The 15,924-nt window shown below is 42.1% G+C and overlaps 1 protein-coding gene across 1 annotated transcript in view; it reads left to right on the forward strand.

Moving 5' to 3' along the window:
• LOC144686128 (uncharacterized) overlaps nucleotides 1-15,454 on the forward strand; it is a 32,198-nt gene extending 16,744 nt beyond the window's left edge. The window contains exons 4-6 of the mRNA XM_078551272.1: nucleotides 2,516-3,240; nucleotides 10,637-10,863; nucleotides 14,851-15,454. Of these exons, the coding sequence (XP_078407398.1) occupies nucleotides 2,516-3,240; nucleotides 10,637-10,863; nucleotides 14,851-15,454 (1,556 nt within the window). The remainder of the gene's footprint in view (nucleotides 1-2,515; nucleotides 3,241-10,636; nucleotides 10,864-14,850) is intronic.
• The last annotated feature ends 470 nt before the right edge of the window (nucleotides 15,455-15,924 follow it).

Here is a 15,924-nt window from a genome sequence, read left to right on the forward strand (position 1 = left end):
ATAAATATCGGCCGGGCAGGCAATGGTGTAGTGGTATTGTCGCTGGACTAGTGACCCGGGTTTGAACACGGCAGATGGTGGAATTTGAATTCAAAATAAAAATCTGGAATTAAAAGTCTAATGATGACCTTGAAGCGATTGTTGCAAAAACCTATCTGGTTCACTCATGAGGAAATCTGCCATCCTTACCTGGTCTATGACTCCAGACCCACAGCAATGTGGTTGACTCTTAAATGCCCTCGGGGGGGCAGCAAGGGCAATAAATACTGGCCTAGCTAGTCATGCCCCCATCCCATGAATGAATACTAAAAAAAAAAGAATAACTCACCTACCATAATGGAATGCCAGTGTATATTTTGTGCTGGAGTGGGACTTGAACCCACAAACTCTCAGAGGTGAGAGTACTACTGTTTGTACTCAGCTGGCAGCACACTTGCCCCTGAATTACAGGGGTCCAGGTTCAAGTCTTACTCCAGGGCTTGAGCACAAGATCAAGGTTGACACTCCAGTGCAGTACTGAGGGAGTGCTATACCACCAGAGGTGCTGTCTTTTGGATGAGATGTCAAACCAAGGTCCCATCTGCCTGTTTGGGTGGATGCAAAAGGTCCCATGGCGCCATTCTGAAGAACAGCAGAGGAATTATCTTCCATGTCTTGGCCAATATTTATCCCTCAATCAACATCACACAAAAACAGAATATCTGGTTATTGCTGTTAATGGGAGCTTGCTGTGTGCAAATTGGCTGCTGCATTTCTTACATTATAACAGTGACTACACTTCTAAAAAGGTATTTCGTTGGCTGTAAATCACTTTGAGATGTCTGAGATCATGAAAAGCGCCATATAAATGCAAGTTTTTCTTTTTTTTGCCAGCCTAAAACTTGTACCAGTCAGAATCAACTGGCACAAATCCCACAATATCCCCATTGTAAACATGATTTGGGAACCCTGGGCATCTTCAGCTAGCTCCCTGTGTAACTTGCAATCGAGACAGTTTCAAAAATCTAAGAGAAACACCAAGTCACTTTAAAATTCCTGAGAGAGAAAGTCAGTTTGAAGACTCAAACGGATATTTTAGAGTGAAACAGGCTCCTGTTGCGTTTAGAAACATAAGCAAATAAGGGCTGTGCATATGGAAGTATTCTACAATGGAGTAGATTGCAACCTTTTATTGTCTTTACTTCGAGAAATTGTGTCGAATAATTTCAATTGTAACTATATATACAGGGTGTTTATAAAGTCTCTTTGCAACTTCAACCTTCAATAACTTTGGATTTACACATGATAGAACTAACCCTTATAAGACATGCTTCAAAGGCATGAAAGCGTGGTTCATACAAATTAATTAATGTTATTTTGCTTGCTAATGCTGTGTTGGTGTTCACGAAATTATTCAGCAGCAACCACAGAATGTTTTCATTGAGTTGGAAAATTGGAATGAATGATGTATCACAAAAGAAGCTGGTTATACTGAAGCCTAGAAAGTTGACTTGTATTTTGTTAAAACTTTATGAATTATGCTTTCATATGCTGTATACAGTTTGTTTCTAACGTATGCACATCCAAAGTTATTAAAGTTTAAAGTTGCGCAAGGACTTTATAAGATATTTAGGCTATATAAGATGTTTATGTAGCCTCTGTATTGTAACTGTATTAGAATCACTATTAGTAATTCAAATGTAAAATACGTTTGGTCAATAATGTAAACTTAAAAACCATAGTCTAATGTGACACCCTATTCTTCACTGAAGATTAGAGAGAAGTTCCGTGGAGGCATAACATAATTTCATAATTACTGAGAGCAATTAACAGAAATGTTATTCTGCCCAACGCTCACTTAGATTCTAAGGTTAATAAAAATATTTGCAATGTAATAGGGAGTTGAGAGAGTGTGATCCAAATTATGAGGTACGAATGTTTGGAGTAAGAAGGACAGAAAAGAACATAATATGTATCATCCAAGCATACGGACTAGAAAGATGCCACCTGCCATCCCTCTGCTAGATTGGTTGGAGTGGAGATGAGATTCTATTATTTGCCTCAGTGCAGCTGGAGAAGGCAGGAGATGAAAAAAGCAGCCAGCGTCCCCACCTGTGATTGGCGTAGTGAGTTCTGTTGGATAATGTGCACATGTGGAGACTGGGTAAGGTCAGGATCATGGATGTATTGTAAGCCAACACTTTCCAGCTCACAGGATAAGAGTGGCTTATTAGTTGTGGTGCTTAACAGCTGCTGGCATCAGTGGAACAGTCTCACAGCCCGAATCATTGTCTTTAATCAGGTGGGTGTTGGGGAGGGGTAGAGCAATATTGTAGGCAGAGGGGGTGGGAGGAGAAATTTGAAAAAGAAATGGCCATTAGTACCTTAGGAAATCTGCTCTGTAAGTTCAGGTGACCACATTCTTCCATGAGTTGGGATTGATGTTAACTTCCCTCTTGTATAATTGGTCATACCATCACAGTAAGTCTGTATCAATAATGCTAGGAACACTAATTCCGTATCATAACTTTTGCAGATGAAAAAGTAGATGAGATTGAACAACTCTCACCCAATGAACTGATGAAAAGCAAGGATCCTGTTTACACTGATGCTGCTTCGTTGGCTGGACAGAAGGACGATGGGGTGAAACTAAGCTGTGTCTCGGTACTGCCAATGAAAACAAAGGTCTGCAATCCTACAAATCCGCACCCTGTACAAACTGCAGGGAGTCTATCAGAAACTAACTCACACCAATGGGATGTTGTAGCCTTGTCTTCCACCAACTGTTTGAAAGAAGGCTGTGAGCCTTGTCACTTTTCAGGCAACAGGTCCGAAGTAATGAGGAATGATGACACCCGAGGGGAAACATTTCCAAAACAGAAACTTAAAGGCCTTGCAAAAATCGATGAGCAGCACCCTCTACAGATGCCACTGGAAATGTTTGCAAATCCATCCGGTGTAATCAAACACAAAGAAAGTGAAGACAAACAGACGTCACCTAGCAAGAAGCCCAATTTCCAGCTACTTGACAAATTAACTCCCACCAATGGCCCAGACAGGGAGCGTCTGCCTACGCAATGCAACGTGGAATCCTGGGATGGCCACACAAGTTCTAAAGCAGGAACATGTAAGGCTGAAGGTGAAAGCACAGGCACTGAGCAGCTCCTGGCAAAACCAACACCAGAAAATAAGGAGGAAGATGAGACCACGCTAATTGTCAGCCCATGGGGTCAATACGCAGCAGGCACATTGAGAAAACAAGTAATGTATTTTTCCCCATTAACACATTTATCTTTTATTGTAGAGTACAGAAAGGTGCACTTGTACATGTTGCTGTGCATAAGGGTAAAGGACATCAAAAGATATAAAAGCAAAATACTGCAGATGCCGGAAATCGGAAATAAAAACAGAAAATGCTGGAAAAACTCAGCAGGTCTGGCAGCATCTGTGGAGAGAGAAACAGAATTAACGTTTCAAGTCTGTATGATGAAGAGTCACACAGGCTTGCAACGTTAACTCTGCTTCTCTCTCCACAGATGCTGCCAGACTGGCAAAGTTTTTCCAGCATTTTCTGTTATTACGCCAAAAGATATAATGGGGCCAGAATTCAACATCGTTGTGTCTGCTTTACAGACATCAAAAAAACCCTGCAACAATAACACATTCAGTAGTACGAAAGTCTAGGCAAGATTGGTGCCTGTGGCCCTGCACCATTGCTAAATGTGGCAAGGACTTTCTTTTTAGGTGGCTACCGCAGCCGCTGCATTGACCACAAACCAGGACCCCTCATGAGGCCCGTTTGAAAAATTGCTTAAACGTAGATGGTGTTTGTGTTGCCGCAAACTCTGACTAATTCATCAGCTTCTAGTGCGAGCACACCGGCAGCCCTTAAACTGCCATAAAAGCAAAATGCTGCTGGAAATCTGAAAAAATAAACAGAAAATGCTGGAAAAACTCAGCAGGTCTGGCAGCCTCTGTGGAGAGAGGAACGGAGTTAATGTTTCAAGTCCAATATGTTCCGAAGAAGAGCCATATTTGACTCGCAACGTTAACTGTTCCTCTCTCTACAGGTGCTGCCAGATGTGCTGAGTATTTCCCAGCATTTTCTGATTTTATTTTAATCTTTAAACTGTGTACTGGAGGCTCCAGAATAAGCAAGAAGCCGTGTTTAAAAAAAAAAACAATTGCTTTAACTATGGAGCCAGGAGGGGCAGGACATGTCCTAGCTGCAGCCTCCACAGTCAGACTGTGATTGCTTGGCAAAAACAGAAACAGAAATACCTGGAAAAACTCAGCAGGTCTGCCAGCATTGGCGGAGAAGAGCACAGTTGATGTTTCGAGTCCTCATGACCCTTCAACAGAACTCAACGTTGAAGCTCAACGCAAACTGGAGGAACAGCACCTCATCTTCTGACTAGGTACTTTACAGCCTTCCGGACTGAATATTGAGTTCAACAATTTTAGATCTTGAACTCTCTCCTCCATCCCCACCCCCTTTCCATTTCTTCCCCCTCCTTTTTGTTTTCTCCAATAATTTATATAGATTTTTCTTTTCCCACCTATTTCCATTGTTTTTAAATGTATTTCCACCCATCGTTTATCTCTACCTTTTAGCCCTTTTAGTATTCCTTCACCCCACCCCCACTAGAGCTATCTGTACCTTGTCTGTCCAGCTTTCTACTCTTAATTAGCACATTCCTTTAAATAATATCACCACCTTCAACACCTCTTTGTTCCTTTGTCTGTGACAGCTTTTGGTTATCTCTACCTATTACTGGCTGCTGGTCCCAACAACCACCCCCCTCCCCTTAAACCAGCTTATATCTCACCCCTTTCCTATTTTTACTTAGTTCTGTTGAAGGGTCATGAGGACTCGAAATGTCAACTGTGCTCTTCTCCACCGATGCTGCCAGACCTGCTGAGTTTTTCCAGGTATTTCTGGTTCTGTTTTTGTTTTGGATTTCCAGCAGCCGCAGTTCTTTGCTTTTATCTCTGTGATTGCTTGGCATTACCCCCCCCAACTCTTCTTAACCCCTCCCCACCTCTGGACTCAGCTGTTGATCACAAGCTGACCCATATTGGTTAAGCTTTGACCGACGAGCAATTAAAATGGTGAGGCTCAAGGACTTATTTAGGATGCGTGCTGCACACCTCATGACCGGTACTAATAAATTTAGGCCACCTTAATTTGGTAATGGTTGATTCGTTTTGTCCAAAACAAGCCTGATCTGCAGTATAAATAAGTAAACAACAAAGGGCATTCTGGGGCAGTAGCACATTGCAGCATCAATACTAGATTGCTTCAGGTGAAGAAGATCCTTCACTTTATTTCACCTTAAACTTCCAGAATAGCAACTCCATCATTAGAAAATCTAATCATTCAGTCGATTTTGAATAGAGCCAATGTCCTGGCCTAAATCACACTTTCCGGAACCCTTTTCTGTTGTGACTCGTGAGTCCCAATTGCACACTTGTTGCAGGATGACCGAGTTGGTACTTTAGATAGAGTAGTTCTGCAGACGCTTCTTAGGTGGAACACATTCTGTTTATTTATAAGGTACTCGACAGCTACACATGTGTGTTTCTACACCATAACTCTACCTACATACTTCTGCTGCTCACCTGCAGCCAACTGACTTCCCTAACTACAGAGTTAGTGTGCACTACTCTACTGTTGGTTATGCAAGATCATGTGATCTTCCTTTAGTAAATTCTTCGTAAAGGTATACAACACATTAGATAAAACCATAGTTGTCACATTTTCCTCCTACTGTTGATCACCCGCTGTATAAAGAAATGGTTCCTGGTGGCTTTCTGACACATGTCCTTCACAATCCTCCTTGTATTTTTTTATTTGTTCATGGGAATAAGGGCATCACTGGCTAGGCCAGCATTTATTGCCCATCCCTAATTGCCCTTGAGAAGGTGGTGGTGAGCTGCCTTTTCAACCCACAGCAGTCCATGTGGTGTAGGTACACCCACAGTGCTGTTAGGGAGGGAGCTCCAGGATTTTGACCCAGTGACAGTGAAGGAACTGCGATATATTTCCAAGTCAGGGTGGTGAGTGGCTTGGAGGAGAACTTCCAGATGGTGGTGTTCCCATGTGTCTGCTGCCCTTATCCTTCTAGATGCTAGCAGTCGTGGTTTTGGAAGGTGTTGCAAAGGAGGCTTAGTGAGATCCTTCAGTGCATCTTGTAGTTGGTACACACTGCTGCCACTGTGCGTTGGTGGTGGAGGGAATGAATGTTTGTGGATGTGCTGTCAATCAAGCGGGCTGCTTTGTCCTGGGTGGTGTCAAGCTTCTTGAGTGTTGTTGAAGCTGCACTCACCCAGGCAAGTGGAGAGTATTCCATCACACTCCTGACTTGTGCCTTGCAGAAGGTGGTCAGGCTTTGGGAAGCAAGGTGGTGAGTTATTCGCTGCAGGATTCCGAGCCTCTGACCTGCTCTTGTAGCCTCTATTTATATGGCTAGTCCAGTTCAGTTTCCGGTCAATGGCAAACTCCAGGATGTTGATAGTGAGGGATTCAGCGATGGTAATGCCGTTGAATATCAAGGGGTGATGGTTAGATTCTCTCTCTTGTTGGATATGGTCATTGCCTGGCATTTGTGTGGTGTGAATGTTATTTTCCACTTGTCAGCCCAAGCCTGGATATTGTCCAGGTCTTGCTGCATTTGGACATGGACTGCTGCACTCTTCTTCTGTGCTGTCCAATTGTTCTCCAGCTCCCTGGTAGCATGGTTGGATCTGGGGCTCTTGGCTTCTTTTATGCACAATGCTGAGTTCCCTGTTGCATCTACATCGTTGTGGGGAAGGACTGAATGAAAGCCAGGCACTTTCCCAGGAGTCAGGGGACAGTCATTTTCATGCAATGTAATAACTCACCACAGAGCAGGGATCAAACCGTTGACCTTCCTGGCCTGTTTTTCTCAGTTTGTTGGCAATTTTATGCAGATCACATCTGCTTCGGATCATAGAGTCATAACAACACAATGTGGCCATTCAGCACATTGAGTCCAAGCCAGCTCTCTGTGGAACAATCCAGTCAGTCCTATTTCCCGACTCTATCCCCTTAGCCCTGGAAGATTATTTCCCTCGAGTGCGAGTGCCCATCTAATTTCCTTTTGAAATCGTTCAGCACCTCCACTTGCACCACCTTCATAGGTTGTGAGTTCCAGCTAATATTTGCTTTGTATCTCTTGTCCAATACCCTAAATCTAAATTTTAACTCTGAGTTCAAAGGATATTTGCTTGCAACAGGGTGTTCCGAGAGTTTGTATAGTGGTCAAATGTTGTGTAATTTGGATATCACGTGGTCAAATGTCATGCGATCAGAGCTCCAGGGTTACATCCTACCAGAGTTGGCACGTATCTTCTAATGGTTTCAGAGCAGCATTTGAAAAAGCCTGGGAGAGAGAAGACTGTACGTGATCTCAGTTGCATGTGATCCATTTGCTGAGAGGAATAAGGAATTTGGATAAAAGCAACGGGATCTTACCTTTGTGTATAAAAATGGTCACTTGGTGGTACAGAACTTGAATATTGCTGAAAAGAGAGACATGTTGCTGAAGCTTTTCATCTTGCTCTCATTAGGACAAACACATGAGTGTCAAATTTCAAACTCACAACAATTTATGCTACAAGAGAACATAGGAACCTAGGAGCAGCAGTAGACCATTTGGCCTGTTGAGCCTGCTCTGCCATGGCTGATCATCTAATTGTGCTAATTGGAGAAAGTGCCCTGTGGCTTTCTCCATGTCAACACCTCGGCCAATTAAAATCGACTTGCCAACCAATCAGCACCCTTTACTCCTCTAGTATAAATTGTTGTGATCGTTTGAAATTTGGCATTCTTGTGTTTGTCCTGATGAGTGCAAGATGAAAAGCCTTGTTATAATTTCTTGAAAAGTATTTTTTTCACACAGGTTTGACTTAGCTTCTGGGTTGAGTAGTACTCGGCTTGGCTACATGGTAATTTTCTCATTTTTATGTCAGAAGGTTATAGATTGGAGCAACTTGCCACCTATTTCGCAAGTAGGTGATACAGCTGGGACTTCTGAATGAAAATGTAGCCTACTTTCCCTTCACTCATTAAAACTTGGTTGACACTAATATAAATGTTTGGGTTGAATAGGACTCAGCTAGGCCGAATGGTAATTTTCTCATCTCTCGATCAGAAGGTTGTGGGTTCAGCACATAACCTAGGCAGAGATTTCAGTGGATTATACTGAGGGAGTGCCACATTGTTAGAATTTTTGGGTGAGATATTAACCTGGAACCCCTTCTGGCTGTTCAGGTGGTGTAAAAAAACAACCCAATGGCATAATGTGAAGAAAATCAGGGCCCATTCTTCTGTTTAACATTTATTCTTCAAGCAACACCATCACAAACAGATTAACTGGTCACTTGGAATCTTGCTACGTGCAATTTTGACTGAGATTCAGCTACAGTCAGATCAGCCATGATATTGAATGGCGGAGTTGGCTCGATGTCAACACAGTTTTATTGAGTGAAGGGAAAGTAGACTACATTTTCAGTCAGAAGTTCCAGCTGTATCACCCATTTGACAAGTAGGTGACAAAGTTGGTCCAAGCTATAATCTTCTGACATAAAAATGAGAAAATTACCACACAGCCAAGCTGAGTACTGCTCAGCACAGACGTTTACATGAGCCTGTGTGGAAAAAATACTTATCAAGAAGTTATAACCAAAGCAAGGGCAACGCTAATTGCCCTTGAGAAGGTGGTGGTGAGCTGCCTTCTTGAACTGCTGCAGTCTATTTGGTGTAGATACACCCACGGTGCTGTTAGGGATGGAGTTCCAGAGTTTTGACCCAGCGACAGTGAAGGAACGGCGATATATTTCCAATTAAGGATGGTGAGTGGCTTGGAGGGGAATGTCCAGGTGACGGTGTTCCCATGTTCCTATTTCTTATTTTCTTATAACAATGAGAACACTTTAAAAGTAATTAGCTGGCTGCGACAGCACTTCTGCACATCCTAAGGATGTGACAGATGCTACCTAAGTGCAAGTTCTTTCTTTGTGAGTATTGGCTCTAAGCAGCTTCTCCAGCTCCATGAACAAACTTTTTCGGAACCTTAACCAGGAGTTTTTCCGCGAATCAGCATAAGTCTGAATAAATGGCTTTGTTGGTGACTAAGGAATCCATTAAATTAATGACAATCTTTGTCCCTCCCTCTTCCCTCAATGCCACAAGATGTAATTACTATGTAGATGTTCTGATTATGAAAGGGCTTGAATGACAAAGCATGCTGAAAGGGGGTGAATTGGCTATTTGTTTTCCTACATTCTCATCTTTTTAAAGCTGCAACCAGTAACAAACTCATCCAAGAGACCACAGCTCCACATCTGTCTTATTGCACGTCTATTCTACAAAGTGGCATTTCCAGTTTGAAACCTCAGCCACCGGCAGCATAAACCGGGAACCTGCACCCGCATCCCAATGAGTTTCTGTCCATATTAATGGTCGAATCATTGTGGGCAATTCCCTGTATGTGCCCATGTGCCCCCCCCCCCCACATGAATCTATGTTAAAGTGCTAAAGCAAAATACTGAAGATGCTGGAAATCTGAAATAAGAACACAAAGTGCCGGAAATACTCAGCAGGTCTGGCAGCATCTGTGGAGAGAGAAACAGAGTCAACATTGAAGAGTCATCGACCAGAAACGCTAACTCTATTGCTGAGTCCCCGCTATCCTGAAAATTCTGGTCCATGACTCCTCATTCTCTTTTTAGTGGGAGACCCCTTGCAATTATTGACATATCCCTCCGAGCCCATTCGAACTTAACAAAACGGTGTCAGCTACCCAAGGGAAAATGTTTCAGAAACAGTAACAGAAATAACATGCCAGAAGGTGACAAGTTAATTAAAAAATGTATCTGATGTCAAACATCCTGGTGTATACGACCATTGGGAAGGACCATTAGATTCCAGGAATGCCAGTTTGTAAACCAATTATCCAGAATTACATACAGCACAGAAGGAGGCCATTCAGCCCATCATGCCTGTGTGCCAGCTCTTTGAAAGAGGTATCCAATTAGCCCCACCCCCACATTCTTTTCTCATAGTTCTGTATTTTTTTTTCCTTTTCAAGTACATATTCAGTGGCTGAAAGTAATGTGTTAGAAAACTCATATACTATGTATGACCCTTCAGTTCAACACAATAATTCTTTTTCGAATGGGAATGATCAGTCGTGGACTTAACTAGTATTTTTTTAACTAGTATCTCATAGATAGATAGGGAGGAAAAAGTGTATGGTCTGAAGGAGCATGCAACAACTGAGAGATCCATAGTAATTAGAGAAGAAAAACTAAAAAATGGAAGAAGTACTTTCACAGGCTCACACTCTAATTTAAATCTCATGCTTTTGACTGGATCCCAAGCACAACAAGTGAGGGTCTACAGCTGAGGCAATTCTCATTCCCTGCTCTCCCAAAATTGTCTAGGGACAGAGGTGCTGCAAACCAGGATGATAGCTACTTGTTCTTACCGAGTATTTATAAAGTTGGCGAAATAAAGTTCAAGTTTCTAACCTGAACGGAAAAGTAAAATTCAGTCAGCTGGGTAAAATACTTAATTAGCCTCTGCCGGAGAGATCGGATTATTGTTTAATTCTTTAACTTCCCCTTGAAGGTTAAGGACACAGTCACTGTGCTCAAGGTGTGCAAATCGGTGGGGCAGTTGATCCTGAGAAACACCGGGCTGACCGATGACCTCCTGGAAATGCTCGTCAGCACACTTGTAAACAACAGCGAATCAGAGGTGGAAACAATCAATCTCAATTTAAATAACCTTGGGCCACACAGCGCTCAACTTCTGGTGGAGCTTCTCAAAGCCAAGCCTTCAGTGAAGTGTCTGTTGTAAGTAGCACCTTGTTAACGCTGTGGCGATTGATTTGTCCTATTCATGCACGTGAGACGTATTAATTTTTTTTGAGGTTCAAAATCTTGAAAAGTTAGGACTTTTTATTCAGTTACCCACTTCCCGACACAGAGAATCCGATGAACCCGGAATAATTTTTCACTGGAACAAAAGCTCAATGCTGCAGATGCTGGGAATCGGAAATAAATACAGAATGTTCCAGAAACAGTCAGCAGGTCAGGCAGCATCTGAAAAGAGAGAAAAGCTCTGACCTTTCATCAGAACTGTTGATGAATCCGCTTTTCTATTCAGCCTTACAGCTGAAGATTTTTAAGAAGGCGTCAGTGCCAGTTAGTATTTAGCAGTCACATGGCTCGAGCACAGAAAATCTTGTTACATTTTTTGTCTTAATCATGTCATGCGATATAAAACCACACAACAGACACCACAAAATGGAAAACACAAACCCCAACAGTAACACTCAAAATAGCATTACACACAAGCAATTTTTAAAAAGTGTTGAAACATGTTCATATCTTTGATACAATCATAGGGCTTCAGACAGAGAATCACAGCATAGAACTAGGCCATTCAGCCCAAATGCTTCGTGCTGTTTATTCCACACTCTATTTTATCTAACTGTTAGTATATTCTTCTATTCATTTCTCTCTCATGCATTTATCTAACTTCACTGGTAAATGCATAGAAACATAGAAAATAGGAGCAGGAGTAGGTCATTCAGCCCTTCAAGCTTGCTCCACCACTCAATATGATCATCTATCTCAACGCCATACTCCTGCTCTTGCCCCATCCCCCTTGATGCCTTTAGAGACTAGAAATCTATCTATTTCATTCTTAAATATATTCACTGACTTTGCCTCCACAGGGAATTCCACAGGTTCGCCACCCTTTGAGTGAATAAGTTTTTCCTCATCATAGTCCTAAATGGCCTACCTCATATTCTGAGACTGTGGCCCCTTGTTCTAGACTCCCAGGTCCCTTTGTACATATTTCTCACCATTTAAATAATGCTCTGTCATTCTGTCTTTCCTACCGAAGTGGATAACTTCGCACTTATCCATGTTATCCTGCATCTGCCATGTATTTGCCCACTCACTCAATTTGTCTAAATCGCCTTGAAGCCTCTTAACGTCCTCCTCATTGCTCACATTCCCACCAACTTTTATGTCATCAGCAGACTTGGAAATATTACATTTGGTTCCCTCATCCAAATCATTGATACATATTGTGAACAGCTGGGGCCCAAGCACAGATCCCTGCGGTACCCCACTAGTCACCGCCTGCCACTCCGAAAAAGACCTGTTTACTCCCACTCTCTGTTTCCTGACTGTTAACCAATTCTCAATCCATGGCATTAGTGGCAACTGCTCCTTCTGGTAGTGAGTTCCACATTCTAATCTAATGTCTAAAGAAGTTCCTTCTGAATTCCCTATTGGATTTATTAATGATTTTATGACTCCTAGTTTGGAACTCCCCCTAAAAAAGAAACACGTGTTCTACGCCTACCCTGTCACAATCTTAAATGACTCTCCCCATTCATTGCCTCCATTTCCATTTTTAATCTCTTCTCCTGGTTCATCCTGGAGTACCATTCCACAGGTATGGGTGACATTTCAGTACATCACCCAAGTAAAGATTTCCCAAGCTTAGGCCTAGAAAGTGAATGTTGACAGACTATTTGACTGCAAAGGATGTCACATACGAGTTTGATCCTGCCCTCATCTAATGCACTTTCCAGCAGGGTCCTCCGATAATGATCAAGAATCTTAGTTGAATGACCCTCATCACTAATCCAGGGCACAGAAGCCAATTGTAGCAACCTCAGGAAAAGATCATGGATCAAATTTGGGACTTTCATGGTCTTTATGGGCCAGTACAGGCTTCATGAGAAATGGGAGAAAATACAACCTTTTGATACACTGCCAGGTGCCTGACTGTATATAAAGAATTAGGTTAGACTTATATAATGTATAGATATTGAATGCACACAGGTCAGTAAATTTTTCTGCCTTACCAGTTCTATAAAATTAATCATTCTAACTGATTAGATACAACTAAAACGACAGGACAGGTTGACAGAGCAGTTAATAAAACATATGGGATCCTGGACTTTATAAATAGAGGCATAGAGTGCAAAAGCCAATTACTTATGCTAAATCTATCTAAATCTAGTCCAGCCCCAGCTGGAATATTCTGTCCAATTCTGGATAACACACTTTAGGGAGGAAGGCTTTGGATAAGGACAGGAGATTTTTTGAGATTCATTCCAACGTTAATGGATTACAATTGTGTGGATAGACTGGGGAAGCTGGATTGTTCTCCTGAGAACAGGGAAGGCTAAGACCAATTCCAAAGAAGAGTCATGTTGGACTTGAAACGTGAACTCTGTTTCTCCCCCCATCGATGTTGCCAGACCAAGCTGAGTTTTTCCAGCACTTTATTTTTATTTAAGGCTAGTGGAGGTTTGATTGGTGTTTTAATATCATGAAGGGTTTACATAGAGTAAATAAAGATAAACAGCTTCCAATGGATGAAGGATCGATAACCAGGGGGCACAGATTTCAGGTGATTGGCAAAGCTCCAGAGGGAAGATATGGAGAAACCTTTTCATTTAAATACAAATTAACATTTGGAAAGCATTTCCTGTTAGGGTGATAGACACAGATTCAATAGTAATCTTCAAAAGGAAATGAGATAAATCCTTGAAAGAACAAAATAAAAACAGGGATATGAGGAAAGAGTGGGGCAGTGGGACTAATTAGATTGCTTTTTGAAAGAGTCAGTGTAGACTCAATGGGCTGAATGGCCTCCTTTTGTGCTGTACTATTTCATGATTCTAACCATGATAATAGCAAAATTATTATTTAGAAACAGAGCTCAATTTCTTGGCAAAGTGACAGAATTTTGGTACAGGAAACGACAGATGGCTGGGATTTTGGCGCATACTACACAATCATGAGCTTCAGAAATTAAATTGTATTGCCAATGAATTGAATAGAATCCACAGCACAAAAACCAGCCCAAGCAAATGTTTATGCTCCATAAGCCTCCTATCCTTGTTCATGTAACCCCATTAGCATCTTCCCCTTTTACTTTCACACTCTCACTGCCTCCTAAATGCATTTGTGCTGTTCACCTCAACAGAGGTCTTGTGACACAGTGGGTAGTACCCCTGCCTCTGAGCCAGAAGCTCCAGGTTTGATTCCTACTCCAATTACTTGATGGCCACGGAAGGTCCATTCATAATGTGACCAAACAGGTTGATTAGCAACCTGCAAATCCTTCCAATATGCCTATGACAGGCAGTAAGAGTGGGAGAATCTCCTGGTTAACCACGCTTGATGCACAGTGGCACCCAGCACCCCTCAAGCTATAGCCTCCAGCAGCAGGCCTGTTCCAGGAAAGCCTAGCTATGGAAACAGACATAAACGTGCATGTGTCTGCTTCATGTGCCACTGGGGTGTGCAAAAAGATGATGATTCACCTCAACTACTCCATGTAGTAGCATGTCCCACATTCTAACTACTCCCTGGATAACACAGGAAGGGCCAATACCCACAAAGTCTATCCATAATTTTAATGGGGCTCCGAGAGGAGATGAAATACATTAAGAAGTTGTGCTGAGGTGATGCCAGGTTTGGCTTTAAAATGGGAGAACAAGGCTTAAACAATTTTACTAACAACCCTATTGGGAATCTGCAAACAAATCAGAATATTAAGTTCCTTTGTGTGTAATTGTTTATATAACCTTCAGTAATTTAATCTGTTCTTGATACCTGTAGTGGCTGCAATGCAGATTCTAACCAGTTAAGCACTTCATATTGTTTGAAGTTTGATTAATTTAATGTCCAGGATTTTAATGACTTGCAGCATTTATTGCAGAGGAAGCTCCCTGTCTGCATTTGGATACGCAATCCTTAAGTGTCAATCACATCTGACTACAACTGCAATTGTCACTTTTTTAGATTATATGGAAATAAATTGGGTGACAAAGGCATTGGCATCTTGATGAATGGGTTCATTGACCTCTCCATGGCTGAGGAGGCAGAAGAAACCAGATCTAGTACTTTGGTAGGTGAACAGCCTTTTTCACGCAAAAAGAGGCTGCAACTGACCGAACTTGACATTGGCTCAAACCAGCTGACTAATGAAGGGTTGAAAAGTGTGGCCAAGTTTCTCAGACTGAACCCTCCTCTTGAATATTTGGGATTATCCCAGAATGGTGCTGTAGACTTGAGCGGCTGGTGCGATCTCTTTGATATTTTAAAAGTCAACAGGGATGTCTCTCACATGCTCCTTGATGAAAATGTTCTGGGCAATGAAGGGGCGAAACACTTGGCAGAAGTTCTCCGTGTTAATGGGAGTCTCTGTAAGGTAGACCTGGACTGGAATGAAATAGGAGATGAAGGTGGCCTGGCTCTGGCTGAAGCCTTGTCCTTCAATCCTAGTCGATCACTCATGCATTTGAGTCTAGATGGAAATGAACTCAGCATTGGAGTGAAGAAAGAGCTGAATGCATTACTTGCAGAAAACAAGCAGAATCGTCTACACCATACACGTCATGTATAGACATAGATGATATCAAAAGGAAGAAAAGATAGAAGATAGCTAATGGATGCTTCCACAGTTGGACAGCTATTTCTATATTTGCTACACTCCCATGGATTTGCCAAGACAATTACAAAACAATGAACAAAAGACTGAGTAGAGTTACCTTGGGCAGAAGTCAGATGTAACAACTTGCAATTATATAACATCTTCAATGCTGTAAAGTGTCCCAACATGCTTCACAGGAGTGGTTATTAAACAAAATGTGACACAGAGCCACTTATGGAGACATTAGGACAGGTGACCAAGAGCTTGGTCCAAGGACAGTCTTAAAGAAGGACAGAGGTAGAGAGATGGAAAGGTATAGGGAGAGGATCTCAAAGCTTAGGGCCCAGGCAGCTGAAGGCATGGCCAATAATGGTGGAGTGATGAAAATCGAGAACGCGCAAGAGGCCAGGATCGCAGAGGGTTGTAAGACCATATGAGGAGAA

This window comes from Cetorhinus maximus, chromosome 10, assembly GCF_964194155.1.
Source record: "Cetorhinus maximus chromosome 10, sCetMax3.hap1.1, whole genome shotgun sequence".
NCBI classification, from domain to species: Eukaryota; Metazoa; Chordata; class Chondrichthyes; order Lamniformes; family Cetorhinidae; genus Cetorhinus; species Cetorhinus maximus.